This window comes from Emys orbicularis, chromosome 10, assembly GCF_028017835.1.
Source record: "Emys orbicularis isolate rEmyOrb1 chromosome 10, rEmyOrb1.hap1, whole genome shotgun sequence".
Classification (NCBI taxonomy): Eukaryota; Metazoa; Chordata; order Testudines; family Emydidae; genus Emys; species Emys orbicularis.
In genome coordinates, this window is record NC_088692.1 from 19,710,609 (window position 1) to 19,737,435 (window position 26,827).

General features: G+C 43.6%; 1 protein-coding gene across 1 annotated transcript in view; it reads left to right on the forward strand.

The window, feature by feature from the left end:
- ABCC6 (ATP binding cassette subfamily C member 6) overlaps window positions 1-26,827 on the forward strand; it is a 52,325-nt gene that overhangs the window by 12,908 nt on the left and 12,590 nt on the right. Inside the window, exons 8-24 of the mRNA XM_065412775.1 lie at window positions 2,354-2,566; window positions 5,115-5,292; window positions 5,817-5,978; window positions 11,240-11,332; window positions 11,879-12,082; window positions 12,903-13,049; window positions 15,042-15,129; window positions 15,846-15,915; window positions 17,243-17,369; window positions 17,933-18,109; window positions 18,547-18,714; window positions 19,776-19,956; window positions 20,396-20,459; window positions 21,483-21,594; window positions 22,842-23,049; window positions 24,379-24,689; window positions 26,120-26,319. Coding sequence (XP_065268847.1) covers window positions 2,354-2,566; window positions 5,115-5,292; window positions 5,817-5,978; window positions 11,240-11,332; window positions 11,879-12,082; window positions 12,903-13,049; window positions 15,042-15,129; window positions 15,846-15,915; window positions 17,243-17,369; window positions 17,933-18,109; window positions 18,547-18,714; window positions 19,776-19,956; window positions 20,396-20,459; window positions 21,483-21,594; window positions 22,842-23,049; window positions 24,379-24,689; window positions 26,120-26,319 — 2,703 coding nt within the window. The remainder of the gene's footprint in view (window positions 1-2,353; window positions 2,567-5,114; window positions 5,293-5,816; window positions 5,979-11,239; window positions 11,333-11,878; window positions 12,083-12,902; window positions 13,050-15,041; window positions 15,130-15,845; window positions 15,916-17,242; window positions 17,370-17,932; window positions 18,110-18,546; window positions 18,715-19,775; window positions 19,957-20,395; window positions 20,460-21,482; window positions 21,595-22,841; window positions 23,050-24,378; window positions 24,690-26,119; window positions 26,320-26,827) is intronic.

A 26,827-nucleotide genomic window follows, 5' to 3' on the forward strand; every position in this document is an offset into this window, starting at 1 on the left:
TCTAAGGAAGGGTAGAAGGGAGAACAGCAAAATAGAGACAATGGATTTCAGGAAGGCAGATTTTGGTAAGCTCAGAGAGCTGATAGGTAAGGTCCCATGGGAATCAAGACTGAGGGGAAAAACAACTGAGGAGAGTTGGCAGTTTTTCAAAGGGACACTATTAAGGGCCCAAAAGCAAGCTATTCCGCTGGTTAGGAAAGATGGAAAATGTGGCAAAAGACCACCTTGGCTTAACCAAGAGATCTTGCATGATCTAAAAAATAAAAAGGAGTCATGTAAAAAATTGAAACTAGGACAGATTACAAAGGATGAATATAGGCAAACAACACAGGAATGCAGGGGCAAGATTAGAAAGGCAAAGGCACAAAATGAGCTCAAACTAGCTACGGGAATAAAGGGAAACAAGAAGACTTTTTATCAATACATTAGAAGCAAGAGGAAGACCAAAGCCAGGGTAGGCCCACTGCTTAGTGAAGAGGGAGAAACAGTAACAGGAAACTTGGAAATGGCAGAGATGCTTAATGACTTCTTTGTTTCGGTCTTCACCGAGAAGTCTGAAGGAATGCTAACATAGTGAATGCTAATCGGAAGGGGGTAGGTTTAGCAGATAAAATAAAAAAAGAACAAGTTAAAAATCACTTAGAAAAATTAGATGCCTGCAAGTCACCAGGGCCTGATGAAATGCATCCTAGAATACTCAAGGAGCTAATAGAGGAGGTATCTGAGCCTCTAGCTATTATCTTTGGAAAATCATGGGAGACGGGAGAGATTCCAGAAGACTGGAAAAGGGCAAATATAGTGCCCATCTATAAAAAGGGAAATAAAAACAACCCAGGAAACTACAGACCAGTTAGTTTAACTTCTGTTCCAGGGAAGATAATGGAGCAAGTAATTAAGGAAATCATCTGCAAACACTTGGAAGGTGGTAAGGTGATAGGGAACAGCCAGCATGGATTTGTAAAGAACAAATCATGTCAAACCAATCTGATAGCTTTCTTTGATAGGATAACGAGTCTTGTGGATAAGGGAGAAGCTGTGGATGTGGTATACCTAGACTTTAGTAAGGCATTTGATACGGTCTCGCATGATATTCTTATTGATAAACTAGGCAAATACAATTTAGATGGGGCTACTATAAGGTGGGTGCATAACTGGCTGGATAACCGTACTCAGAGAGTTGTTATTAATGGTTTCCAATCCTGCTGGAAAGGCATAACGAGTGGGGTTCCGCAGGGGTCTGTTTTGGGACCGGCTCTGTTCAATATCTTCATTAATGACTTAGATATTGGCATAGAAAGTACGCTTATTAAGTTTGCGGATGATACCAAACTGGGAGGGATTGCAACTGCTTTGGAGGACAGGGTCATAATTCAAAATGATCTGGACAAATTGGAGAAATGGTCTGAGTTAAACAGGATGAAGTTTAACAAAGACAAATGCAAAGTGCTCCACTTAGGAAGAAAAAATCAGTTTCACACATACAGAATGGGAAGAGACTGTCTAGGAAGGAGTATGGCAGAAAGGGATCTAGGGGTTATAGTGGACCACAAGCTAAATATGAGTCAACAGTGTGATGCTGTTGCAAAAAAAGCAAACATGATTCTGGGATGTATTAACAGGTGTGTTGTGAGCAAGACACGAGAAGTCATTCTTCCGCTCTACTCTGCTCTGGTTAGGCCTCAGCTGGAGTATTGTGTCCAGTTCTGGGCACCGCATTTCAAGAAAGATGTGGAGAAATTGGAAAGGGTCCAGAGAAGAGCAACAAGAATGATTAAAGGTCTTGAGAACATGACCTATGAAGGAAGGCTGAAAGAATTGGGTTTGTTTAGTTTGGAAAAGAGAAGACTGAGAGGGTACATGATAGCAGTTTTCAGGTATCTAAAAGGGTGTCATAAGGAGGAGGGAGAAAACTTGTTCACCTTAGCCTCTAAGGATAGAACAAGAAGCAATGGTCTTAAACTGCAGCAAGGGAGGTCTAGGTTGGACATTAGGAAAAAGTTCCTGTCAGGGTGGTTAAACACTGGAATAAATTGCCTAGGGAGGTTGTGGAATCTCCATCTCTGGAGATATTTAAGAGTAGATTAGATAAATGTCTATCAGGGATGGTCTAGACAGTATTTGGTCCTGCCATGAGGGCAGGGGACTGGACTCGATGACCTCTCGAGGTCCCTTCCAATCCTAAAATCTATGAATCTAAGTGCTGCCACAATACAAATAAATAACTCACTATTCAGGCCACTTGGGAAGCCCCGATTCCAAGTGTGGGGTGTTTATAGTGCTGTTGACAGCCCAAGTCAAACACTTCAGGCCTTCTTTGGATTGCAGCCAATTTTCTTTGTGTTTATTTCTTTAGAAACACAGAATCCATCAAATACAAGAAGGATCAACAAAGTGGAGCTGGTTTGGTTGAGACAGAAGAGACCCAGGTTCTACTGCAGCCAGAACAGAGTCAGAGTGAGCCACTGTTGAAAGCATTTTGGAACATGTTTGGAACCTATTTCCTTCTTGGTACCCTCAGCTTAGTCATCTGTGACGTCTTCTTGTTTTCTGTCCCAAAGATACTGAGGTACTTGCTCATTCAGGAATGACTGTCTAGAAGGAAATGCTGTACATACCCTTACATTAGCTACTTTTTCCTTACGTTAATTTTTTGTGCTGATGAAAGGTGTTAGATTTGGCATCCTTGGATCGCTAAATCCTCTGTTTATTCGCTAAGCAAATGTGGCACTGGCCACATAACACAAGGTTCCTTGCACTTCTCTGCCAGGGTATTCCAATCTCTGTCACATAGAGAGAGACTTAAACCTCCAAGTCCTGAAAATAGTTGGTCTCTTTGTTACCAAAGGTGGCAGTTAGGGCCAGTATAATGGTCTCAGTATAGTACATACACATCACAAAAGTCATTTCACACAGGCTGCCAAACAGCCATCAGATGGCTGTGACTTTTCGTCAACACTGATGGGAACAAGATTCAAACTGTTGCAGCATTGCCAAATCCCAGTCTTTAAATATCATGAGTCAGGCTCCTAAATTTCAGGAAATTGTCGTAAAAATTATGTTTAATATCTTTGGGGTTCTTTTTACTTGGCTTGTGGGATTTGAGCTTTTAGGGTGCAGTGCACCTAGGTCATGTTTTCAATCTTCTCTCTGTGACCAGAGGACTAGAAACTTACTACTTGTTTTTAAAATGAAATCCGAGGCTCTTAATTGCATGACTCCAGGAGCTGGGGCTTTAAGGAACACATTGGATATCATGAGACTCCATATAAAACTGTAAGAGCAGACAACGCACTTGTAACTGTAGAATTGAAAGACTGTGTTCTGTATCCGATGATAAATTATAAACAGTAGAATAATGCCCCCCAGAGTTCTTTAAAAAATACTTCTTCAGGTAAGTATTTTTCTGCTGTATGAACTGTATTGGTTCAGCACCAAAATGCATTATAGTATCACTTTAGACGAGTCAAACCCAATTCACAGGTGGAATAAGAGCCTGAAACACCATTGACTGCAGCAGAGTGGCATTTGTACCATATATATATATATATATAAATAAATAAAAGCAATGAATGTGGCCATTGATTTCTCTGATATTTCCAATCAACTCAGGCAACCCAAAAAGAAATGCAGTTAGGGCTGTCAAGCGATTAAAAAAAATTTGTCAGATCTGCAGTGAAAGTGTTCTTAAAATGAACAACATGTGCTGGGTCATCATCCGAGACTGCTATATCATGAAATATATGGCAGAATGCAGGTAAAACTGAGCAGGGGACATACAATTCTCCCCCAAGGAGTTCAGTCACAAATTTAATTAATGCATTATTTTTTTAACAAGTGTCATCAGCATGAAAGCATGTCCTCTGGAATGGTGGGCGAAGCATAAAGGGTCATACGAATGTTTAGCATATCTGGCATGTAAATACCTTGCAATGCTGGCTACAAAAGTGCCATGCGAACGCCTGTTCTCACTTTCAGGTGACATTGTAAATAAGAAGCGGGCAGCATCAGGGCCGCCTAGAGGATTCAGGAGGCTTTCGGCGGCGGGGGTCCTTCCGCTCTGGGTCTTCGGGGCACTTCGGCGGCAGGTCCCGGAGCGGAAGGAGCCCCCACCGCCTAATTGCCGCCGAAGACCCGGAGTGGAAGAAGCTCCGGGTCTTCTGCAGTGGGTCCTTCACTCTCGTGGGAGCCCCTGAAAAATTTCGTGGGGGCGCCTGTGGAGCCAGAGGCCTGGGGCAAATTGCCCCACTTGCCCCCCCGGGCGGCCCTGGGCAGCATTATCTCCTGTAAATGTAAACAAACTTGTTTGTCTTAGTGGTTGGCTGAACAAGAAGTAGGACTGGGTGGACTTGTAGGCTCTAACGATTTACACTGTTTTGTTTTTGAGTATAGTTATGTAACAAAAAAAAAATCTATATTTGTAAGTTTCACTTTCATGATAAAGAGATTGCACTACAGTACTTGTATGAGGTGAATTAAAAATACGTTTCTTTTGTTTATCACTTTTACAGTGCAAATATTTGTAATAAAAAAATAATATAAAGTGAGCACTGTACACTTTGTATTCTGTTTTGTAACCTGAAGTCAATATATTTGAAAATGTAGAAAAACATCCAAAAGTATTTAATAAATTTCAATTGGGATTCTATTATTTAACAGTGTGATTAAAACTGTGATTAAATCACAATTAATTTTTTTAATCGCGATTAATTTTTTTGAGTTAATCGCATGAGTTAACTGCGATTAATCAACAGCCCTAAATGCAGTAGATCATTTTACACTGCAGTTGCACCATACCGTGCTGGGAAAGTGTTATGCTAGGACATCTCTGCTCCAGCATGAGAAGGAGCAGTTGAATGTTCTGAGCTGCAGTAAAATAAAACAAAAACTAGGTTGGGTGCTGCCATTTTACATACTTGGGATGCTGAGCTGTTTGCCCAGCCTTCTATTGTTTTACTGACAAATATCAGCCAGTGAGGGTTACAAAGCCTGTAGCCTTGCTAATGACAAGACAAAAAATCCCCACTGTTTAGGCCTTTCTAAAAATACTGCCTGCTGTAAGGGACATGTATTTAGTCATCTCAGTTTGTATCCATCCGCTCAACGTTCTCTTGCAGCCTTTTCCTGGAGTTCATCATGGACCGAGAAGCCCCAAATTGGAAAGGTTATTTCTATGCAACGTTACTGTTCCTATTAGCTTGCCTCCAGACTCTGTTTGAACAACGTTACATGTACGTGTGTCTTCTATTGGGAATGAGGCTGAAGACTGCAGTCACAGGCCTAGTGTATAGGAAGGTAAGCCAGCTTTTCCCTTGGGGAGTTGTTTTTCTTATCAACCACTAATGTTTTTGATGCAATGGTATTTAATAACTACTACCCCAAATATGAATAATAGTTAAGAGCTATTTTTAGCAAATAATTCTGTGGTTACACTGCAAGTGAAGGGCAGCTACATAAATCTCCATGAGATCTGGGGAAAGCATTGTCCCGTTTGCTGTTGTGAGGTTCATGGAGTAGCTCTTACATCTAAAAAAAGGACTGGAGAGCAGGGGGTGAAAGGTGTGCTTTGCCGAGCAAGTTAGACATTATTTCGTTTCTTGTTGGGCAATGAATAGACTCATCTGCAGGGTGAAGTCACATGACCCTGAATGATGTTTTCGTTCTTGATATTACAGTGACTAGGACTTGGCCTCTTTATGAGCCTGATCCTTCTTCCCTTTGACCTCAGCATGAATGTTGGTTATTTATTTTCTGAACAGAAGCTGATTTTGACTGTTTGGGCTCTTGCTTCTCCCACCCCCACCCCATCCCACCCCCAGATCTTGGTCATGTCAAATGCAGCAAGGAGAGCAGCAACTGTAGGAGAAATTGTCAATCTGGTATGTGTCGATGTGCAAAGGTTAATGGATCTCATTATATATTTTAATGGGACCTGGCTTGCTCCCATTCGGATCATCATCTGCTTTGTCTTCCTGTGGCAGGTAAGAGATGGTCACATCTATCTGTTCCTGTTTATGAGATCAATGGTAAAGATAAGTTGTCATGAGTCAGGTGTGAAGTTTGCTGCCCAGAACAACCTGATATTTCCATCTGTCTCTTTTCCCATCCATCTTTGAGCTCTGTGGTATAAAGCCAACACAAACACACACACTCATTAGAAGGAAAAATGAGTTTCCCCACACATTTAAATGTGTCTTTTCATTGTTGTTTGTTATTCTTCACTGGATGCCTTGCTTTGCTTCATCCTTCCACCCACACAACACACAGTTCTTGGCTTAATTTTGTGGATTCCAGTGTTCAGTCTGATCTCCTAGATAAAGACAGTGAATGCGACTGTTCTTACAACCTGCTCATGGAAAAAAGGGGTCTCTCCTTCCGGTGGTGCCATTTAGAAGAAAAATATGTTGCCCTTTCACAATCAATACTATAACTGTTTTCAGCTCTCTGACTTTCAGGGTTCTGGTGTTCAGTTATTTGGCACAGCCTTAAAACATAACAATGAGTATGACCTGCAATGTGAACTTTCCTACACTTTATCCTAAAGGCTGATTCCCATGAAGTCAGTGAGACAATTTGATGAGAGCGATCATTGTGATACTGTTATGAGAAATGTTCATTGTAGGCTTACTGGGTAAACTAGATTTACTACGTGCCTATGTTAGACTATAAATGATCCTGAATTAGTGCAAGACTGAGATGAGCTAGATAATGCTAGTGACCTTTCCATCCCTACATTTAATGAGGAGTGTATTATATTTCTGCAGAATAAAGCCCCCAGTTTTGAATCACGAGCATTTCTGTTTCAGCCTATTCGGTTCTTTGCCAGATGAAATCGTGCACCCTGTGGGGTGGGATGATCATGTTTGTAAAGTCAGGCAGCTTTGAAGACTGGGGGCCTGAGAGACTTGCATTACCCCGCTTTGCTGACTAGGATGGCCCATGCTCTTGTTAGCACCTGGAAGGGCATTACAGCACCAGAAAGTGAATTAACAACTTCTATATGTCATGTTGAGCATCACCGCCTTTCTGGAGATGGTGTTGCTAGTTGTCTGGGGGAACGCAGAGGTATTTGGGGGTTACTTGCAGGTAACTGATATAGAGATGTTGGTCCATCTCTTCATTTGGGAATAATTAGTGCTCACATGAACACCAGAGACTGGTATAATCAGCTAGAGCCAGGAGTAATGCAAACTGCCATAGTGCCAATTCTACCACCCTACCTCTGCCCCAGGCATGCATCACTGTGATTATTCCAGTGCTGGCCTCTCCCGTGCACTGAGGTGATTTGTAACGGGAGCAGAGATCCATTAAACACTACGCTAAGAGAGCCAAACATTTATAATTTACCATTCACGTCAAATTTGCACCCATATATCCAGTGGTCCAAAGCTAGTGCAATAAAACTTTGCTGTTGCACTTTGCTAGCTGATTTAAATCCAGCCAGACCCTGCAGCATTGGCCCGTGTGACTTTCCTAAGCCAGCCACTAGATGTCTCCATTAATGCATCCAAAGGCTGCTAGAGGAAATAGCAATGAAGTGTTGGTTCTCAAGCATGTTTCTGGATCTCTCACAGACATGACTTTGTTTTGTTCCTTCAGGGAAATAAACATAATTCATCAAAATAAAAAACATTACCACCTATGAGACAGTCTATGAAAATAAAATCACTGGGCCAAGTCTCCACCCACATCATTGGCTTCAATGGGGTTCCCCCGGGGTATGTGAGAGGAGAATTTGCCTCTGTGAATTCAGTACTCGGGTGTTTTGCATCAGCACAGTTGAGTAAGGCCCATGATCACTCCAGAATTCTCATGGAAGGCTGAGGCGGCAGAAGGATGAATTGGTCACAGTGTCTTCATTAAAATACTCCTGAAGGCAGAGGAGGAGGAAAGTTCTAGAATTACCCAAAGGGGTGTGCAGTGAAGCGTGACTCACCAGCGCGGTGCCTCCTGCTGGTTGTCCTGGGAATTAGCTCTTTTCCAGCATACGGCGCGCCCTCTGCAGGCCGGTGTCTCACCTGCCGCTGGCCCCGTGTCCCTCCCGGACCATGGTGCCCTTTACCTCGGAGTTCTGCCCCAGCAGTACCCCCATGCTCTGGGTCTCCCCTCCCTGGGGAACCCCCAACCCTCTAAACCCACCTTGCCTCCGTGGCTACTGCCAATCATCATCTAGCCCCCGCTCACTGGGGCAGTCTGCAGTCTGTAATGGCCACTCATCATTGGAAAGGGGTTAGGACCTGCTGCCTTTGCCTATTCCCAGGCTGTATCTCTGCAGCCCCAGTACCTCTGTAGACCTTCAACAGCGCCTGCAGCCTGGGGTTTTGCCAGGCTGGAGCTCCCCAGCTCCCTTGCCCTTTCCCCAGCACTGCTCCAGTTCAGGTACCTTCCTCTCAGACAGCTAGCCCTTCTCCCTGCAGGGCTGGAGAGAGAGACTCCTCAGCTCCTGGCTCACAGCCCTTTTATAGGGCCAGCTGTGGCTGCTTCCCCAATCAGCCTAGCTTGGCTGCTTTTAACCCCGGCTTACACTGCTCTACAGCCAAAATGCTTCTGAAATAAATGTCGTCAAACTTTACTAATTCTGGGTCACTGAGAACGAAAATGATGCTTAAAATTGTTGATTGGCTCTAGTTTTCAAGATATGCTATTGGGTCAGTATATACGACCCTTGACTTGGGAATGGCGGAGGATAAGTGAGTTATAAAGGGAAGGGATCTCAATTTAAACCAGAAATAACTAAAATACATCTTTGACTGGATCTAGGAATAAATCTATGACTGGGTTTGGACAGTACTTGCTTTTTAGGCAAAACAATGAATGATGCAATCTGAAGCTGGTATTGCGTCATACATGATATGAATTGCGTCATGTTATTTCTAGAAGTTATGGATGATGCAATCATAACGAAGCTTACATCACTCTGCTGAACAAATTGCCCTATATCAGCTCTAGAAATCATACAGCGTCGTGCTCTTATTTGTCAGTGTTTGATTTTGCAAAGGGACACATTTCTGTTTAGCCAAAGTGAGCAGAGATGCCTCGTACTTGTGTGAACAGTGCAGATAACTTCTGCTATGTTTGTGGTGAAGTGACTTTTGCATCACAAAAGCGCAGTATAACCACTATGGTTAAGAAAGCCTATCACCTTTATTTTGGCTGCAAAATTGGAGATCAGGACAAGAGGTGGGCCCCACACATATGCTGCAATACTTGTGCAACAAATCTTCGCCAGTGGTTGAACAGGAAAAGGAAATCTATGCCTTTTGCAGTGCCAATGATTTGGAGAGAGCCAACAGATCATACCAGCAATTGTTACTTCTGCATGGTGCCTCCAGTTGGGAAAGGTGTGTCAAAGAAGAAAAAGTGGACTGTGCATTATCCAAACATTCCATCAGCTATACGCCCAGTACCCCACGGAGAAGGACTGCCGGTTCCTGATGCACCAGAATCATTCTCACTTGAGTCAGACGAGGAAGAGGAAGAGGATGAAACTTCTGGTCCTGAACCATCAATGTCACAGGACCCACATTTTCTCCCATCCTCCTCCTCTGAACCACACCTCATAACACAAGGTGAACTGAATGACTGAATGACCTTGTCAGGGATTTGGAACTACCCAAGAGTAAGGCAGAGCTGTTGGGCTCCAGACTACAGCAGTGGAATCTCCTGGCAGGTGATGTTAGGGTTTCCATGTTCCGTGACCGTCAAAAGGATCTTGTCCCATTCTTCTTCATGGAAGGTGATCTTGTAGCCTGCAACAACATCGATGGTGTGATGGCAGCCCTCAACATCGTTCACGATCCAGATGAGTGGAGACTGTTCATTGATTCATCGAAGACGAGTCTTAAAGCTGTTTTACTGCATAATGGCAATGTTTTGCCATCAATTCCAGTTGGTCATGCAGTCCATATGAAGGAAACCTATGACAACATGAAACAACTTTTGAGGAGCATAAACTATGACCAACATCAGTGGCAGCTTTGTGGCGATTTGAAGGTTGTTGCTCTCTTGCTTGGTCTGCAGACTGGATACACAAAGTTCTGCTGTTTTCTCTGCGAATGGGATAGTCGTGCAAGAGATTCCCACTACATCAAGAAAGATTGGCCACTCCGACAGTCATTGGAGCCTGGGAGGAAAAGTGTTCAGCATCCACCACTTGTTGAATCAAGGAAGATTTTGTTACCACCCTTACACATCAAGCTGGGTCTGATGAAGAACTTTGTCAAGGCCACTGACAAAACACAAGCAGCTTTCAAGTACCTCCATGGAAAATTTCCACGGTTAAATGAAGCTAAGACAAAGGAAGGTGTCTTTGTTGGTCCTCAGATTCGTGAACTTCTTCGAGATGATGCATTTGACCATGCACTGCGTGGCAAGGAAAAGACGGCATGGAAAGCCTTCCAGTTAGTGGCAATAAATTTTCTCGGAAACAACAAGGCAGACAACTACAGGTTGTTGGTGGAAAACCTCCTCAAGGCATACAAAAGCCTTGGTTGCAACATGTCACTAAAGATACATTTTTTGCACTCTCATCTAGATTTTTTTTCCACCGAACTGCGGAGCAGTGAGCGATGAGCACGGCGAGCGATTTCACCAGGACATTACAACAATGGAGAAACGCTATCAGGGCGAACGGAGCCCATCAATGCTTGCAGACTATTGCTGGACAGTGACAAGAGATGCTCCATTTAATGAATACAAGAGACAAGCCAAGAAGCGCCGAGTAGACACTGAATAGGACTAAACTATGTACATAATAGTTTTTTGCCTTTTGTTTCATAATAAATTTTATTTATATAACCCTTTTGCTGATTTTTAAAGTGTTACATAAACAGGACAGGTGAAATATTATCATGTAAAGCAACCATAAACACATGAAAAGACCTAGGTTTACAATTTATGATTAAAACTCTACTATCTACACAATATACATAGACATAAAATGTAAAAACTTAAATATCTTAGAAACAGTAGCCAATCAGTTGTTTTAATTGTCATATTTGAATTCAGCACATCAAAATACATAATAAATAGCACATTTTATCTCTGAAGCAGACGACTTCTCAAAAATTGTAGACCAGTGTTATCGGAGTGGGGCAGCCACCCCACTACAGCGTGTTAGACACAAACCTCAAGTGGGAAAACAGGCAAAGAACAAGGTGACCAGGAAAACTAATATCTCTACAAATATTTCACCAATGTTTCTTGTGTTTCTACGGCAATCTCACCTCTTCTCTCCTGGCAGCTCCTGGGACCATCTGCCTTGACTGCAATTGCTATATTTTTAATTCTTTTGCCTCTGAATTTCGTGATCACCAAGAAGAGAAGTCACTTTCAGGTACTTTTTGCCTCCTAAAACTGCAAAATGTTATCATTGGCATGTGAATTTCTGGGATTCAAGATCTAGCATCACAGATTAAATCCCATCATTCTCACCCAAGTAAGAACCCCATGGAGCCCAAGGATAAGGAACAAAACAGAGGTGATTACATGTAGGTATATTGTAATTGCACTGAGATGTGACTAAGTGATAGCTCAGTGTTTGTTATCCATGCTGATCGTTGCTGTTTGAAAGGATCCCAGACATTCAAAGCCTCTGAAGATTGCTTATAGATTTAGTGTGAGCTCTCTAATAGGATTATATTTTGCAGGTTCATAGACCAAAATTTTAATGTTTTTCTGCTACTACTAAACAATTAAATTGCCTGAAGCTACAAAAGTAAATATCCAACCTTACAGAGCTACAGGCAAAGGGCCCACATGTTACTTAATGGCCCGGAGATCCAGTCCAAATTTACAGCCAGGTTCAAGGTGGTGGTCACAAAGACGGAAGAGTGACATTTTCAGCATTCCTAATGACAGCCTCAATGGGCCTTTATTTTAGGAGGACCAGATGAACCATAAAGATAACCGAGCAAGACTCACCAATGCCATCCTCAGCGACATTAAGATCATCAAACTCTATGGCTGGGAGAAAGCCTTTATGGAGAAAGTACTCGGTATCCGAAAGCAAGAGCTTCAAGCTTTAAAAAGCTCTCAGATCCTCTTCTCGCTGTCTCTGTCTTCCTTCCACTCATCTACATTCCTGGTGAGCAGTTCACTCTCCTTTACAGCACACAGCCTGTTATTCCCTTAGCACCATAGCTGTGCATGGAGCTTTATAGACAAATCCAATAGACAGATGCCTGCCCAGAGAAATGAATCGTCTATTTGCCTGATTCTGCAATGGGTTCCCTGCAGGCAGATCCCTACACTCACACAGGGCCCACAAGGGCCTGAGGCTCTGTGCAAGTCCAGGGGTCCACCCACACCAAGCTCACTGCAGGATCAGGGCCTCAATATTTTTTTATAATGCACTGTTGCCTTTGCTGCTGTCCCATCCCAGCAACATACATTATCTAGTTTCAGAGTAGCAGCCGTGTTAGTCTGTATCCGCAAAAATAACAGGAGTACTTGTGGCACCTTAGAGACTAACAAATTTATTAGAGCATAAGCTTTCGTGGGCTACAACCCACTTCTTCGGATGCATATATGCATCCGAAGAAGTGGGTTGTAGCCCACGAAAGCTTATGCTCTAATAAATTTGTTAGTCTCTAAGGTGCCACAAGTACTCCTGTTATTTATACATTATCTAGGATAGCCTTCTGGAGGGGAATGTTCATGTCACTATCTCACTGTATTTGCAATGCTGCAACAATCTCAAAAGCACAATAAGTGGCACAATCAGATTGGCTGAACTGTCACCAGATTATAAAAACTTTGCTTCTAGAACTCACAGGACAATGTAAATGGGTGTGGCGGATGCCACTGAGGTTTTACAAAATGAGTCCTGGGAGAATGACGCACCACCTGAGCACTGCTTTGCCGGTCTGTGAATACTAGTTTGCTTTCCCTTTGCTCCCTTGCAGATTGCATTTGCCATGTTTGCGGTCTACACCCTGGTGGACAAGCAGCACGTCCTAGATGCTCAGAAAGCCTTCGTTTCTTTGACCCTGATCAACATTCTCAACACTGCTCACTCTTTCCTGCCATATTCCATAAATGCCGCTATACAGGTTAGTTGCAGGCTATGTTCTCATTTGCTTGGTCATTACTTTCTTTTGCACAGCACTGGTCCGAGGTGAAGGTAGGAATTTCTTAAGCAGCGGCACACTCCTAGCTTAGGTCATGTGGGGAAGGCCATGGGAATTGGGGCGTGGCGCATGTGGGCATGCAGTCATCCAGATGCGTGGAGCCTTCTGGGTACTGCTATGCAGTCAACGTTCCATAGTGTATTGAACGGGTTAGCAAGAGCAGTTTTTTCACTCTGTTTTGGCTGTCATCATGAAATGTAATGTTAATGATTTGGGTTTATGTTCATTCACATGGAACAACAAGGATGTATTAAGATCAGGGGCAGTCTTAGGGATAGGTTAAGTAGGCTGCCACCTATCCCATATAGCAAGACGGGACCATATCTCCCAGGATGCCACATCTCAGAATCTGACGAAATAGCATTGTGATGGTCAGACTCAGCAATGGGCCGATTCCAATCCACGCTTCTCCAGCCGGGAAGAGGGTGAGCTCCGAACTCCTGCTTCAGAAATGTTTTCTTATTTCTGGCTCATTCCTGTGCAGAAGGCACCACTAGATCTCGGACGTGTCCCAGGCTCCATTATGCCGAGCGGGGTGATTAAAGCAGACTGAGACAGAAGGGGAAGGGTTCTCAGCACTAGCCCATGAGAAGAGGGGGAGTTGTGAGTGAGCACTGCTCACCCAAGCCAGGGAGACGAGGAGGAACATCTGCTGCTTCTCGCAGAAGTGGGGAAGCTGGGCTTCCCTCCTGTCCCCCAAGATGACTGTAATTGCACCTCATTGAAGGAGCATTAGAGCCAGTGAAAAAGGATTCTGGGGCATATTTGGGAAACGATGGCCAACTGCAGACCTCCGATCAGAGAGAGGAGCACCCTTCCAGAGGAAGAAAGGACATGGAACGACTGGGTATTGCGTAGCTGGATGGGAACAAAGGCAAGTGGTATGGGGAAAGGGCACCAACGCCCATTGTTGTCCTCGCTTACAGACAGCCCCCCAACTTGAAGCAAATACTCACCAGCAATCACACACCACAGAACAAAAACACTAACCCAGGAACCTATCCTTGCAACAAAGCCCGATGCCAACTCTGTCCACATATCTATTCAAGTGACACCATCATAGGGCCTAATCACATCAGCCACGCCATTGGGGCTCGTTCACCTGCACATCTACCAATGTGATATATGCCATCATGTGCCAGCAATGCCCCTCTGCTATGTACATTGGCCAAACCGGACAGTCTCTACGAAAAAGAATAAATGGACACAAATCTGACATCAGGAATCATAACATTCAAAAACCTGTAGGAGAACACTTCAACCTCTCGGGTCACTCAGTAACAGACTTAACGGTGGCAATTTTGCAACAAAAAAGCTTCAAAAACAGACTCCAAAGAAAAACTGCTGAACTTGAATTAATGTGCAAATTAGACACCATCAACTCAGGTTTGAATAGAGACTGGGAATGGCTGAGCCATTACACACATTGAATCTATTTCCCCATGTTAAGTATCCTCACACCTTGTTGTCAAAGTGTCTGAAATGGGCCATCTTGATTATCACTTCAAAAGTTTTGTTTTTTTCCTCCTGCTGATAATTGCTCATCTTTATTAATTAGCCTCTTAGAGTGGGTAGGACAACCCCCACCTTTTCATGTTCTCTGTAATTATATATATATATATATATATATATATATATCCTTGCTATATGTTCCATTCTATGCATCCGATGAAGTGGGCTGTAGCCCATGAAAGCTTATGCTCAAATAAATTTGTTAGTCTCTAAGGTGCCACAAGTAGTACTGTTCTTAAAGCACCAAGAACGCTCAACTGTCAGTTTAATTTTCCACAAATAAACTGCAAACACCCAGACAATACCATTGCCAGGGAAATGACCTGAGCTGGGCATTCACTTGAATTGTAACCATTTACTATTTTAAATCCATTGACTGGTTTGTGTGTTTTTAACTTTCAGGCCAAGGTTTCCTTAAGCCGTTTAGCTGCCTTTCTTAATCTTGAAGAGCTGGATCCAAACAACATGAGCACAGTTACCTTGGACCACCGTAAGCATTGCCCTAGGGTGAATGCCCTGGTGAGGAGAGCATAGCACTCCGCTTCCACTAGTATTAGTTACACACAGCACAGGGAGTGTGCGCCATGTAAAATGTGGCTGTATCGCTATTATAGCCACTAGTTTCATTCGGTTCTCTCTCCTGTATATTGATGATTTGACAGATACAATTTTTATCCTCCATGTGTATTTTTCTTCCCCCAAAAAGAAATAATCCACTGCTGTCAGTTAAGCTTTTAAGAGGAGGGTCAAGAGAAGATTTGATAGCGTTAACATTAAAATACTCTTAATTATAATAATTAACTTCCTAGAATGCAGCCCTTAAGGGTCACTGAATAACTCAAGGAAGTGGTGAGGGGCCTGTAGGCCACATCCTCGGCTAGTGTGAATCGGGATAGCTAGCCAGCTGAGGACCAGACCCACAAAAGCTCGTCCCTAAGTCACTAGGACAAATCTAGCCACTGGTGGATATTGACCAAAAGTCACTTTATCTGTTGGTTTGATGATCCCGCTCTAGTTGCTAGTGTATACGCATTCTACTGTGTGCACTCAGTTTGGTGATAATTAAACTGCATTAATCTTTTTTAAGCTATTGAGAACATTGATGATTTATTACATTGCAGTAAATAATTATGCAAATAGAAACAAGTACATTTATGTACCTCTCTAAATACCCATGTATGCCTTTCATGTCTCTTTATACGTTAGTACAGAATGGTATCACCGTAAGAAATGGAACATTCAGTTGGTGCAGAGGAAGCTCTCCTTGCATTAAAAGGTACAGGCTTTTATTTCATATAAATATTTCCAGCGATTCAGTGATCACCACCAGTGCTGATCAACAGCCCTGCAGAGTGAATCCAACGAGGTCAGTACAGGATAGTTAGAGGGATTTCTGATCTAAATTTCCTACATTTTGTTTTTCTAAACATAGTTCAGCTTAAATTGCAAAATCAAACCATGCAGGACATTTACTGTACCTGTGTCCAGTCCAAATGTGGACACACTAATAGGATGTTCCAACTCTATAGTATATTCTCAATTAGGCACATTGGTTTGTCAAACTGGCAGTTATCAGCCCAACCACCCACTTGTCCAAATATGAGCGTCGGGTGTCTTAATAAGACAACATGCTAAACAATCTGTTCCACCTGGCATTTGGCTGCGAAACTCGGAGTACATTTCCCAGACCTGAAGAAGAGCTTCATGTGGCTCAAAAGTTTTTCTCTCTCTCACCAACAGAAGTTGGTCCAATAAAAGCTATTGCCTCACCCATCTTGTCTCTTTAGTAAGATAGCTTCCTTTGAAAACTGGAACAGTCATATGTCTTTCCTTTACAGTGCAAGCCATTTTATGCCATTCCATATGCGAGGTCCATTCTTGTGACCTCGCAATGCACAGCAGTTCCAGAAACGGATAATATTATAAAATGCAATAACAAAAAGTTAAGCGTATGCAGTGGAAGGGGGGGGGGGTGTAGGAAGCTGACAGTACCTGAGATGGGCTCAAGTCACAAATTTGGATCTGAATCCTGATTCTGAGCATGCCAAAGTGCAAGGCTATTAAGATCCAGTACTTTGGCTGAGCTGAAAAACCTGGGGCGCAGCTGGGGAGCCATTGAAAGACTTGCCAGAAACAGACAGGAGTGGAGGAGCTTCATCGCTGCCCTAAACGCCAGAGGTGTAATGGGAACATGATGATGATGACGACAACGACTTTGGTTTACACAAATAGATGGGCCTGTTTCAACATTTAGATCTAGATTTCAAATAGCCTCAAACAGGGGTTAGATCTGGGGTTTTGTTTAGAAGAGCCCATCTCTAGATGATAAAAAGCAACAGTGAGCAGAATGGGACAATGGCATCCTGGCCAGAGACAGCTTTGATGAGATGAGTTTGGAGCGGTCAGGAAAGTTAGTGTGGCAGAAGGAGATAGTTTGTCCCATATAACGGGGCCTGACAACTGACAGAAGGAAAGGGAAGCAACTTTTTTCTTCTCTCTTTAAGAGACAATAGCAAAAACGTTGCTAGTTTCCCTTGCAAATGCTGCATCTAAAAGGTACTGACGGCACTAATCTGGGGAGACGCGGGACTCTCTTTTTGCAGGATAAATCTAACCGTGCCCCAAGGCTGCCTACTTGTTGTGGTTGGCCAGGTGGGAGCTGGAAAGTCTTCCCTGCTGTCTGCGTTACTTGGTGAGCTGCAGAAGTTGGATGGCTACGTGGCTATTAAGGTAAAGCTCTCCCTGGGTGTTTGCTTTCGATTAGCACTTATGAGCAGTTACCATGCTGACAAAGTTGCACATGGAGTCGCTGATATTTGGTGAAAACCCATCTTCTGCCAAACGTTGAGGGAGGAGGGGCAGCAAGGAGCCCTGGGCTGGCTGCAAGTTTGCCTCCCATCTTGCTCCAGTGACTTGGGCAATGACCTGGGACTGGGAGGGCTGGGTTCTATTCTCTGCTCTAGCACCGACCTTCTGTGACAAATTGGGCGAGTCATTTCACCTTTCTGTGTCTCAGTGTTCCCATCTGTAAAATGGGGCTAATGACGCTTTCCTTACTTTATGAAGTGCTTTGAGACCTATGGGGAAATAGCACTCTATAAGAGCCACTTATTGTTAGTGCTTGGGCTCTCATATTTTTGCATTACACAATGGCAGTAAGGTAAATCTAGGGAGGTGATTGTAAAACACCAGATTTCTGCTCTATAGAATACTTTTTTTTTTTTTTTTTGGCCTCTGAGAGGCTTATGAAAGAGACAAATGCATTAGTGATTTCACCCATTTCCATTTTATAGGGCACAGTAGCTTATGTCCCCCAGCAAGACTGGATACAAAATGCTTCCGTGGAAGAGAATATCATCTTTGGAGAAGAGATGGATGAATGCTGGTATAACAGAGTGATTGATGCTTGTGCACTGCAGCCAGACCTGGAGAGCTTCCCTGCAGGAAGTAAAAGTGAAATAGGAGAGAAGGTATTTGACCAGTTACTATCCCCCGCCAAGCTTTCCATGCATGCCCAGTGACTGTGGGTGCCCAGCTTGAAACACCTTAAAGGGAGAGGGCAGGTGCTCAGTGCTTGCTGAAAAATCAGGCTCTAATTTAAAGGTGTCAGACTGGCCACCTGAAAATTGAGGCACCGCAAACTAGGAGAAATGGTTGAAAATGTAGGCCAAAATCAATAACTCCAAGCTGTTATAGGGTCCCCTCCCGCACGGCTGCAGAAATTGATTGACTGATTCTGCCTTTAGTAATGAAAGCACTTCTGGGATGAAGAAGGTATAAGGCTACGTGAAACTTTATACAGCAAATGTATAAAGTGCCATTAAACTCGTTAAGTCTCAGTGTAAAATAGTGAAAAGGGTCAAAACACATACCAGAGCATATGAAATACATCATTGTATTTCAACAGGGGATAAACATATCTGGAGGGCAGAAACAAAGAGTGAGTCTAGCTCGTGCGGTGTACAAGAAGGCAGCTGTTTACCTGCTGGATGACCCCCTTTCAGCCGTGGATGCCCAGGTTGGACAGCATATTTTTGAACATGTCATTGGACCCAATGGCTTACTGAAGGACAGGGTACGTAAACAAATTCATATCCCCCATCATAAATAATAAACGAAAAAAATGGTTTTGGTCATCCAGCCTCTTTCAATGCCTGCCTTTGGTAGGAATAATCACTACATTGTATTGGTCTGCTCTATGCCCTTGTTGAATATCTGCAGCGGCGGCACCTCGTGGCGTTAAAAACTTTGTCCTAATATCTATCCCAAGTGTTTCTCTTCACTTTCTTCTTCCTGAAGGATGCTCTTTGCAGTCCTTGTTCTTGTCAGAAACAATCTGAGCATCACCTCTCAGTGCAGTAGAGTGGAGAATTGGTCGGCTGTATGGTAGTTTCGCAATCTATGCTGTGGCATGGGCTTTGTTTTGTTAGCATGTAAGTTCTAAGTGCCTGCGCTTTGTTAGTTGGCACTCTTTTTTAATTGGACAAGGATGGAGCAGAGCATTCTGACAAAACCAAGATTAAAGTCCAACATGAATGTGTAAGTAGAATGGATTCTGGAAGTGCTGATTATTAGTCCAGTTAGTGTAAGATGTATGGGTAAGAGTTCAGTAAAAGGCTACATTAAAACAAGCAGTCCGTGCTTACAGACGTCAAATTTATATTCACAATTAGATTGAAATTATGAAAGAGACACACAGAACTGACTTTAGGCTTAATCAGCACTTGCAAAGAGTTTGATTGTATATTAGAAATAGAGACATGCTCAAGTCTTATTTTGAAAAAGCTTTACTGACTTTCTTCCCACATACAATTAGTGTGGAAATACCCTTGGACTTTCAAATCAAAGGGCAACTTCGTACCAAGTGTAACTTCACTGAAGTTAATGGAGTTGCAGAAGGGATGAATTTGGCTCTAAGACATTCAAGTTAGTGACAATAAATCTGACATAGAATCCGAGGAATGCCATCCAAGCTGAGAGGTTCAGCCTTGGTGGTAACATGAATGGTGAAACTGACTAGATCAATCGCACTGCCGGAGGCGTTCACCTGTGCAGTCCCTTCAGTAGACAGAAGAGGCTGCGCAGGGCAGCAGAAGGCTGGAGCAATTATAACTGGTATTTATTTATTTAAAGTAGACTTGTGTTCTGGTGACTCATGCAATCAACATTTTGCCCCAAGTGGACAATATTGTTCTGATGGTGGATGGAGAAATTTCCGAAACTGGCTCCTACCAAGAACTTTTACAGAGAAACGGGGCTTTTGCAGACTTTCTCCATTCATATAACAATGCAGAAGAGAAAGAGGGTGATTTACAAGGTACACCAACTGAATAACTCTCTTTTTGGTTTTATGATTCATGTGTTTTCTGATTAATGAATGTTGTCTCAGTGGGGATCCACTGCTGTTCACACAGGGGAAGAGCAAATGAAAGAACAGATCAGGAAGAGCCGATCAATAATCATTAGCTTTTTTCTATTCATGAAATCTCAGGCATTTTCCCATGAGATCCCATACTGTGATGCATCCCACTAAATGGGGCTATGTATGCACGATGCATGAAAGGTACCATCTTATTAGGCAAGGATAATGCTATTAACACACATTATTCAATGCCTGTGCCATCACTGCAGCTTTGCTGAGGTGACTCACAAACACTTACCTTTATCGGAGTTCTTTCCAATGATCCCTCGTTCTCTCCGAGGCTAAACAGAACAAAGGAGGATGTAAGGTATTACAAGAATATTTATTCCCACAGCTGCAGGAAGCACCAAGGACATCATCGCTTCCAGAAATGCTGTGTCCCCAGGAAAGCTCTGCAGGTGAGTGTAGACCTGCCTCAGACACCAAAGCACAAGCGCCTGCTCCAAAGCCCATTCAAGTCAATGGAAAGATTCCTACTGAGTTCAGTGGGGTTTGGACCGGGCTGTAAATGAATAGGATGTGCACATGGATGGAATGCATGGCTGTGAACAGGCACCACCACCTAGGAGTACTTTTAATAATATTTTCTCTATACTTCCCAAGGAGCTGTAAGTTTCCTCCCCAGAGTTCAGATGCTAGGCACTTCCATACCATGAGGTTGATAGAGACACTCCTCTTGTATTAAAACCACAGATCAACCAGTAGCAGTTAAAGGGAGGTAAGCAATCCTGTCAGGCCAGAGAGAAAATGGGTAAGAGATGGCAAAGTAAACAAGGAGTAGACATTTTGGACTGAAGCCATAATGGGTTGTCAATCACAGTAACTAACAGACAGCTCCCATAGGAGGCAGGTTCAGACCCATTAACAAGTGAACTGTTATTAGTAAAATTTGCTTAAATATTTGATTCATCAAGGTTATTAGCCCTCACTTGTGTGGTGCATCACATAGTTAACTGAATCATCATTGCTTTTGGATGGTGCTGGATTGATAGCATTAAAGGCTGAAGTCTTGTGGATTAGCCTCAGAACAGTAAAAGCACTGGCAGTAGCACTGCAAGCTTCTCGGTCTGCCAATGTGCCACCTCCCTGCGTGAGAGGGTATTTCAGTCTCTGTACCCATTTAATCCGGGACCTCTCTGCTGAGACTCCATAATAGTTGCCAGTTTGGGGAATGTGAACATCTGCCACTGGGAAACAGACCGAGACCAAACATTTCATCCAGTCCGCAGTTGGATGCGAAGAAGTTTTGTTCATCACCAATCTGTTCCGGATTCACATTGCTGGAGGTGTGCCTTGAATGAGGGGAATGCTCGGAGTAATTCCGGGAACCACAGAAACCACAGCTCTCTTAGTAATGCTTAAAAACGTCATGGTCTTGGATAAAAAATAATGGTGTTTGTTTTGCTTTTATAAATCAACAGATCTTCTATTATGAGAGATGGAGCCAAAGCCATAAATCAAGACTGCACAGCTGCTACAGCCCCAAAAGATGCGGGAAGATTAACAGAAGGGGAGAAAGTTCAAACCAGAAGGGTAACTGCAGCAATTCCTTGTTAGAGTAATGAAATATAAAATAAACCTGTCATTGCAACAGGAACTTACACTAAGATCCTTAGCTGGTGTAAATCAGCATAACACCGTGCAAGTCAGAGCGACACCAATTTGCACCAGTTGAAGGTCTGGTCCTATTCAACCTTATTTTGTGTAGCATCTTTCATACCAACCGTGTTCCCAAAAATGCTTTATAGAGCTAAAGTGTAGCTAGAAAATTAGAACAGCAACAGAGGGAGAGAAAATTGTAGAGATGAGGAGGAAAGTCTTTCCATTATGATGGGTGGAGAGATACAAGACTGTTTCAAGTGGCTTGTGCTGCAGAAGGAAAGTCTTTTGAGTCAACCGGGGGGAAGTGGTGTGAAGGGACAAGCGAGTCAACCGGGGGGAAGTGGTGTGAAGGGACAAGTGAGACAAATGACAGGAGACACACAAGGTCAGATAAGGTTCATGGAGGACAGCTTAACCATGTCCTGAAATGTATGGTTAGAAGTGCTGTTGTTACTCTTCCATGGCTGCGGGTGAAGGCAGAGATGGGGCTTGTGGAGGTCAAGAGCAGGGGATGTGCGTTAACCCAGATGAGAGGATGCAGGCATGGATGAGGATTTCAGCAGAAGTGGAGTCCAGAGCGCAGTATACGCAGGCCATGTGGGGGTGATGATGAGGAGACTTAGGAGATGTGGGAGGGAAAAGAATAGTCAGGGTCAAAGGTGTAAACCCAGTTACAGAGAACAGAGGCAAATGGGAGGTTTAAGTCCCAAAGCGGTATGGGGGTGGGGGGCTTAAGGAGAGTTGTGTCCAAGGGAAGCACATTCAAAAGATGTTGCTTTCACCTTAAGGGCCAGATGGCGATCCCTGCACTCCTGCTGGTGATCAGTTACTCACATGCGTAGTTAATGGGTCTTGTCAAGTAATCACTTACCAATGGGAATAAAGTGGATCATAATATCACTCAAAGGGACAGTAAAATTCATTACTGCAAATAATGACACTTTCAACCCAATAAGCATTTGTACATTGTTTGCAATCACTGGTTAAAGCCTTGAGCTTGGTCAACATGGCTTCAATTATTCATCCTGCACTGATAGGACAAAGAGATGAATGAGGCTGTCATGGCATGCGATGCGTAACAGAGAACATACGCCATACAGCATTCCTTCACTTAGGAACAGACAGCTTAACAAGCCTGACCCTTCTTTCCCTCCTTCTTTTTGATTGCTTCACTCCAGGTCAATATTTCCATTTATCTGGACTACCTGAGGACCACAGGGCCTCTGATCTGTTTGTACATTGTGTTCTTGTTTGTGTGTCAGCAAGCTGCCTCGTTTTGTCGCGGTTACTGGCTCAGCATGTGGGCAGATGACCCTGTTCATAACAGAACGCAGCAGCACACAGAGCTGCGAGTTGGAGTCTTCGGTGTTCTTGGAGTCCTTCAAGGTTTGCTTGACCCGGTCACCTAATTCTTCTGCATATCATTTGCCTCCCTCTTTCCCATTCCCAGGAAATTTTCCCATCATACAAACTTTGGCATGTCCTAGGGGTGCTAGTCTGCTGGGCTCTTGGCAACAAACTAAAAGGCTTGGCACAGGACCTAAAAAAACAAGTTCTGACACACATTTGTACAGGGTGCACTGATTTTTTTGGTGGGTTTTTTTGATTACGGTATCTGAACAATATTCCCAGTGTCACTGCATAAAACTCTGGCTTGCTTGTGTGTGCATTGAGTTCTTCTCTCTAGTGTGCATTGCAACTGAGCATGATGGGTGGTTCCCCCACCTTTAGCCACCTTGCCTCTCTTTGTCAGAACTGTATGATCTGGTACCCATGAAAAATTCACATGTTGGGGGAGATTATGATGTCAGTTTCACTTTTTCCATCTCTCCCAATTTTATTTACTACTCCCTCTTTATCCCCCTCCCCTCTCTTCCTCATACCCCCTTCCCATCCTCTCTTCACCAAATCCTAATTTAGCCAAATTAAAATCTCACTTCTCAATGAGGGCCAGATTTAATCTTTTTACCACCCTAGGCCTTTTGGATCTAAAAAGCTGTTAGAAAAAGGCTGCCAAAATGTGTATTATTTGAAAGGTGTACATTGTTTAACTCTTCTCCTAATCAAAAATAGCTAAAATGTTTTGCTGAAACTTTCAACAACAACAAAATAAGTTTAGGGCAGAAACAAAATCTGAAAAGCGTAAGCCCAAATGGTGAAAGTTTTGAACCAGTTAAAACAGGGGATTAGAATAGAAGCTGTTAGGCAACCTTAACTATAGCACAGTCCCTGCTGTAATAGTGAATCTAACTGGGTACATGGGAGTCTACCCGACTCAAGAGAGTTAATTTAATTCAGAGTAATCCCAGTTATTTGCACCATTCACTGAACAGAGGGCTTCTATCTTCAGGGCTGTTTGGTAGGAGACAGAACTAACTGTTCAATCAAATTTACACGTGCTGATGCCCATTCTATGGCTATTCTGCAGATCCAATAGCCATACAATGGGCTCTGGGGTGACTGTTAGACTGTAAACCGCTTGGTGCAGGGATTGACTTTTTGTTCTGCGTTTGCACAGTGATGAGCACAATGAACTCCTGGTTCATGACTGGGGCTCCAAGGCACCAACTCAATATAAATAAAAAAATAGCAATAATAATAGACCAGCACCTTTTACCAGCACCAAAGTCACATTCAAGAAAAACTCCCCTTAACATGCTTTCAGCTGAGAAATCTGAGTCTAGGTTGTGTGACTTCTCTTCCCTTCCATTGCAGCCATTGGCAAATTCGGATCGACCGCAGCCGTCCTGCTAGGAGGAGTGATTGCATCACACAAGCTCTTTCAGCAGTTACTGGAGAACGTTGCCAGATCCCCGATGATGTTCTTTGAGCAGACGCCCATCGGAAACTTGCTGAACCGATTCTCCAAAGAAACCGATGCCATTGATTCCATTATCCCCGATAAACTGAAGTCCCTGCTGGGATTCTTGTTCAGTTTACTGGAGATCTACATAGTTGTTATAGTGGCCACGCCAATAGCGGTGGTGGCGATAATGCCACTGACAGTGCTGTATGCCGTGTTCCAGGTAGGATTTTGAGATACGTGGCTGATCTAAGAACCCGCCACACCCTTTCCTACAGGAACCTGCTCCCATTGTTTAGAGTAATCTGAACCAGACCTTTTTGAGGGGCTGAGATTTTCAGTCACTGTTTTTTCACCTCTGATTTCATGCCGGAATCAAAACCACCAGTGTCTAATCTTAAGAGTCTTCCCACAGAATCCAGGCTCTCAGTAGCTGCCTCCGAAGCCTTACTAGAAGGCCTGAGATATCATGATGGTTTTAGGTGGAACTTCTGTGGAGATTCCTGATTGACATCAGTGTAACGTAGATCAGACTAAGGCCTGAAGTGTTTTTCCTCTTCTCCAGTCTTCCTGTGCCACCTTTAACGTAAAATGTGTGCCAGAGAGGCAGATGCTTTTCAATGCACCCATTTATTCTCCCAGTCTGGTTCTCTGAAATGTCAAACAACTTTGCCAGGGAGGACTGGGGGCAGAGGAGGGGGATGGCCGGGGGAATATCAAAAGTCTTGAGTACACTTTTACTTGTTACAGAAAATTAAGATCAGTCTGCTTTGCTACTTTAGTGAATAAGGCAGGTAAACAACAAGGGATTCTTCATGAAATCCCATCTGAGCACGGAAGGATGTGATTGAAGCAGTCAGTACAACTCTGCAAATTCCATTCACGCCATAGAATTCTGTGATCGGTGTACCCTCACCCAGGACATAATGAAATAGGGCAGGAAATCATCTGCCCCATCACAGCACTATGCACCACTTCAACAGACTCTGTTCTTTCTGGAGAACTCTGCTTGTCCTGGCACACTCAGTCTGCAGCAAGACACCCTGCTCTCAGGCCTAGCTTGTTGTATTGGGTGAATACGTTGCTAAGCTGTAGGTTGCTAATCTACTGTCCTGAACTAGAGGCAAAGTTTAAGAGATCAGGAGAGATTTTAAAATGGAGGAAGTATAGAAATGATGGGTGAGATCCTGATCCCTGCTCCCGCTTAAAACAGCCAGAACCAGGGCTTTTAGGACCCAGAGATTCCCCCGATGCAGGTATGTGAAGCACAGCCCTATAGCTGCTCTCCAAGGACTCTTTCACAAATTCTGGCATTCCAGGGATGGGATTGCAGCATGTAGCACTGTGGAGATTCCAGGTAATGCTGCAGCCCATAGGGCAACCTGGAGAGGCTGCCAGAATTTAGACAATGCCCCCAAGGACTCAAAGGCCTCCTTATACCTCACCCAGGCTACAAGTTCTACGCCACAGTATCTCACCCAATAAACACATTCTACCTGCACATTTGGTTTTATAACATGAGGTTAATGTGCTCTGCTGTATTTTTTTGCATCCTTTCTAATTTTCTGAACATGATCAGTTCCCCTGATGAATTAGCCTAGTGGGGGGAACATAGTGGTAATCACATACCCTTTCCATTTCCCTCTGTCTCAGAACTTCTACGTTGCCACCTCCTGCCAGCTGAGACGCCTGGAAGCTGCGAGTCGCTCGCCCATCTATTCCCACATTTCAGAGACTTTCCAAGGGAGCAGCGTGATTCGTGCTTACAAGGAGCAACCGAGATTTATTTTACAGAATGATTCCAGAGTGGATGAGAACCAGAGAACATGCTTCCCTGGGGTCGTCGCTGACAGGTATGGAGCTGCAAATATAGGGGATACAATCATGTTATTCTCATGAAGCTATAGATTAGTGCAACCCTTCTGCCAGGTGGAGTCGGCAGCAACAAGGGCTGGGTTCAGTATCTAAGGGTTTCTCTTAACAAAAGACAACAGAACCAGCTTGAGTCCCCATTCAGTAATCTGGGAAAGCTAAACACCTCCCCCACTTGGTGCCTCTAAGTGGCAGTACTTCCCTTCTCGCCAGCATTGAGTCCGTGTACAACCAAATACAACTTTGATTAAAAGGGAAAAGAGGGTCCAACATTAATTTGGGAAAACACCACAACCTAAATACAAAAGCATGTGACCATACACAAACACTCACCCCACAGGGTGTTGGGCAGCATCCTTTGCCTCAGTTTCTCCCCTTGTGGTGTGAAAGTCTGTGACCCGAGTCCCAGGGGAGACAACTGAGGTCACTCAATTAGGATGAACAGCAAAAGAATTGGGCAGACAATCCCCAAAGCTGGTGGATATTCCA